General features: G+C 43.5%; 1 protein-coding gene across 1 annotated transcript; it reads left to right on the forward strand.

The window, feature by feature from the left end:
* On the forward strand, positions 1–4,872 carry LOC106570866 (ubiquitin-conjugating enzyme E2 L3). The gene is made up of 4 exons (XM_014143434.2): positions 1–187; positions 1,752–1,847; positions 2,055–2,241; positions 2,803–4,872. Exons 1-4 carry the CDS (start codon positions 161–163, stop codon positions 2,955–2,957), a joined length of 465 nt encoding a protein of 154 aa, XP_013998909.1. The 5' UTR covers positions 1–160; the 3' UTR covers positions 2,958–4,872.

Raw genomic sequence — 4,872 nt, forward strand, 5'->3', positions numbered from 1 at the left:
CCGCATAATGCAACACACTTTGAAAGGCGGTGACCAACGATGGTCGCCGACTTGACAAAAGTGATCGGCTCGAACGCGTCCAGTGTGTCGCTTTTTGGAACTGCGAAAGCAAGCCGCCCTGTCGCCGCAGTGTATTCTGGGTACCCACAGTAGATTCAAGATGGCGGCGAGCAGGAGACTGCACAAGGTAAATCTCATGATCGCACTATTTTCATATATCTTTCAACATTTAAGCCGAATGGTCTATCTAAGTGCTTAGTCATTATTTACCCCAACGCTGCCACGATGTCATGATGCGTATTTGTCCCGTAACGTTGTGTGTTGAAATAATGTCCCGCTAAAAGCGAGAAGTCGCTCTGTTTCGTTGACTAGATAGCTTACGTTAGCTAGTTAGGTTAGCTAGCTCAAACTATGGGGTGTATTCATTACCTCTTACATCGGACACAGTTTACCGTTTGTGAACCAAACAGAGCGAACGAAGCGGGGAGGGACCTACCCCAGTCTATCCAATAGAAACTCGTTTTCGTTGCAAAACGTTTGAAGTAAACCGTTTCGGGTTGCGAAACGTTTTGTAACATACCGTCAGACGGAACGGTTTGCCACAGAATCGGCGTAATTAATACACTCCTGGTTTGGAAACACCGGCAAATTTAAGCCAAATTGAGGATCACAGCAGGGAAACCAGTACGCAGTGTTGCTCGCTAATACTTAGAACTGACACCAATCTCCGGTACAGAAGGAGAAACTGACACATCAAATTATTATCAAAACCTTGCGATTGCTGAACAATTTTCGTTATTGAACTAGGCTACTGTAACTAACTAGCTACGCCAACTGTCTGAGCGGTTTGTTTGATGGCTAGCTGCTTTAGCTAGCTAGCTCCCCATATCGCCCAACTAGCGTTAGCTAGCTAAACCAAAGAAAGGGCGTTTCACTTACAATGTGACTCAGGTAGCACAATCTCATTGTCCCAATGTTTAGAGGATTAGCAAGTCGCTCAACGGTTTTACTTAACGTTTCAAGTTAGCCCTGTGTATCAATGCGATTTAGCTATAGTCACGTTAACTGCTGTAACGTTAGCTAGCTATCTCGCTAGTCAGCTAATGGTAGTAGTTAACGACTTTATAAACTATGTGTTTCCGTTTTAGAAACGAAACCGCAAGTTGTTAGCTAGTAACGTTAATAGCATTAACTATCACCGCACATATGGTTTTGGAAATACATTTAGTCAAGTGTTATATTTGATAGTTATAGTTTTTGTCACTAACAGTAAGGCCTAGACTACTAGATAGTCAGCCAGATATGGCTCTTATCAACACGACACCATTGTAGAAAATTAACTCATGGTGCAGTTCTCATGAGGTCATCGTGAAGGTTTGCAGCAGTAAACGAAACCGAAACGTTTTCTAGACCTAACTAATAATAAACACTCAGCAAACTGAATTGTGTGGACCAAACAAAACATGAATTAGTAAGCTTTGTCTTTTAGGTTTGTTGACATCAACAAGACGTGTCAATGCCATATTTGCTGTCATTCACAGACATTGATGCCTCACAGGCAGACAGCTCTCTGTTTATGCATAATGACTTGAATGACATTTGACTTATTGTAGTGAATGCGGAGCCACAGTCATTGAAGTTCTCCTAACCCCTTCCTATGAGTCGGCTATGTACATTACACTTATGTTCCTTTTCCTCATTGGAGGGGGTCGCTTAACGTGTCATAATCTTGTATGTTGCTCTCTTTTCAGGAACTTGAAGAGATTCGCAAGTCTGGAATGAAAAACTTCCGAAACATTCAAGTGGATGAATCCAACATACTGACCTGGCAAGGTCTCATTGTCCCTGTAAGTGGTTTTATTCCTTATCATCGTCAATTCATGGCTTCACAATTCTCTCATGAAGGCTATTAAGTTCACAGAAGCCCTGTTGTAGTTATAGAACTATTACATGTATGGAATGTCATTACATGGTTATACGGGTTGGTCCTTGGATATGGTCATTGTCGAACTAACTAACCATGGTTTATTTTCTACCCATTACTCCTCTAATAGGACAACGCTCCTTATGACAAGGGAGCTTTCAGGATTGAATTAATCTTCCCCGCCGAATACCCCTTCAAGCCCCCCAAGATCACATTCAAGACGAAGATCTACCACCCCAACATCGACGAGAAGGGACAGGTGTGTCTGCCTGTCATCAGCGCAGAGAACTGGAAGCCAGCCACCAAAACGGACCAAGGTGGGTGAGCCTCAGTCTCCCAATAGTCACTCTCTGGTGGGAGTGCGGTCAGCCCTCTGGTGGGAGCGCTGAAACATTAGCTTGAACATTTTACACACATAACAGTGCTGGATTTTCCTGAAAATTGAGTTGTGCATACATGTCATGTCAGGACTTAAAAACCTCTCATTTGCCTAGAATGTAAATTATGCCTGCAATGCTTATGTGATTTTTTTGTAAAAATTTTGCCTTTCATTTAACTAGGCAAGTCCGTTAAGAACAAATTCTTATTTTTAATGGAGGCCTAGGAACAGTGGGTTAAAACTGCCTTGTTCAGGGGCCGAACAACAGATTTTTTTTGACCTTGTCAGCTCGGGGATTCGATCTTGCAACCTTTCGGTTACTAGTCCCAACGCTCTAACCACCAGGCTACCTGCCCCCCCTCTAACCACCAGGCTACCTGCCTCCCCCGTAATACGGAGCAGATGACTGGAAAATAAAAACTTGCACTAGTCATTTTAGGTTCTCAGTGTAGTAATTGATTTTGTAGTAATGCGTTTGTTTTCCCTGTCTATTCTGCAGTAATTCAGTCTCTGATTGCGTTGGTGAACGACCCCCAGCCAGAGCACCCCCTGAGGGCAGACTTAGCAGAAGAATACTCAAAGGACCGGAAAAAATTCTTTAAGAACGCAGAAGAGTTTACAAAGAAACATGGAGAAAAGAGACCAATGGACTGATTACCTGACCAGTGTGTAGCCCTCTCTCTCCCTCCCTTCCTCATCCCCACAACCAAATGTATGTCTTCTCCTCCCTTCTCTCTGTACCTTCCCCATCTCCCCACACATCCTCTCCTCCATTCTTCCCTCACACATACATGTCATCCTAGCAGCCTCACCTCAGCGCGTGGCTGCAGCCACAGCCTACCCTTTACGCAGGACCCTGGATCAGACAGGTTCCTCCTCCTCCTCCTGGTGATAGTTCGAGGCCGTTACTAACTTTCTACTATTTTCTTAAATTAAAATCAAAAAGACAGGGAAAAATATATGGTTAGAGCACTTCCATGTTAAAGATGGTGAACTAAGGAGGGGGAAAAGTAGAAAGAAATGTTTTTTTTTTTTAATCCAATGTTTTAGTTTTGCTGTTTGTTTAAAAAGAGGAAAAACAAGAAATCACAGCTTGAGTACCGTATGCCTCTTGTGGTAGCACTAATTTGTGGAAGGAGATTTTTCTGACAGAGAATGAAAAGTCGTGGTTCTTATTTTCTGTTTCCTGTTCTCTAGTCTCACCTTGGTCTGTCACACCCCAAAATGAAATGTTAGCTAGGCCCTGGAAGTGTGTGCTGAAATGTTTTCCTTTTGACTTCTCTGCTTCTGTAGTTGCACTGTATTCTGTGGAACAAGCCCTCACCGTTGTCCATCCCCTCAGTTTGGAGCCAGTCCACTGAGCAGACAGAAACAAAATGGCAACCGATTAATAAGCCAATATTGTTATCAGTTACAAGTGTAATTGACTGGTGATAATTCTGTTTTATTCTCCCCACTGGTCCAAAAATGCCTTTTTATGATTGGAAAACTGAAGAATACTCAATGTACTTCAGTTTCCATTATTTTCTGTTTATGAGGATGCCCCTCTTTGCATTGGACATATTTTCTCCATTTGCATTCTGAGACTTCGTTTTGAAATGCTTTTGATTATCTCCCTCTGTGTTTTATAAGGCGGCTGTGTACCCCACCCACTGCAGTCTACTCAAGACAAAGTGGGAAGTAAAAACATTAGTTCTGACTCCTCACATTTTGCTGTAAGTCTACTATCCAGTCCGCTCATCATCGTCACTCCCACCCGTATTGTCAAACGGAACATACACATGTCAAAATCGGAACCCCACCGCCTTTCTCTCTACATAAATATAATCTTGTCACCGTGAACCAAATCTTATTTGTCGTCACGAGAGACTAACACACACGTATATATGTATATCTCAGTGGCTGATATAGCCACTGGAACAGAACAGCGCCCCCCCCAAAGGTCTTAGTGAAGGGTCAGACCTGATTGGGGCAACGCCAGGGGACTGAAGTTGAGTCCAAAATGGCACCCTATTCCCTTTTATAGGGTTCTGGCCAAATTGTAGGGCACTTATGTGCTGTGTTCATACGCAGTGCGCTATATAGGGCTCTGGTCTATAGTAGGCGCTATATAGGGCTCTGGTCTATAGTAGCGCGCTATATAGGGCTCTGGTCTATAGTAGCGCTATATAGGGCTCTGGTCTATAGTAGCGCGCTATATAGGGCTCTGGTCTATAGTAGCGCGCTATATAGGGCTCTGGTCTATAGTAGCGCTATATAGGGCTCTGGTCTATAGTAGCGCGCTATATAGGGCTCTGGTCTATAGTAGTGCGCTATATAGGGCTCTGGTCTATAGTAGTGCGCTATATAGGGCTCTGGTCTATAGTAGTGCGCTATATAGGGCTCTGGTCTATAGTAGTGTGCTATACAGGGAATAGGGTGCCTTTGTTTAACACAGACTGATTTACATCACAGTGGTCCTATGTAACAGGTACCTTACACTGAGCTGGGAGAGGTCTGTCTGCCAGTAGGGTGTAACAGCTGTGTGATTCAGTCCAATGTTTCATAATAAAGATGGCTAACCATTTGG

The sequence above is a fragment of the Salmo salar genome, chromosome ssa15, assembly GCF_905237065.1.
Source record: "Salmo salar chromosome ssa15, Ssal_v3.1, whole genome shotgun sequence".
Classification (NCBI taxonomy): Eukaryota; Metazoa; Chordata; class Actinopteri; order Salmoniformes; family Salmonidae; genus Salmo; species Salmo salar.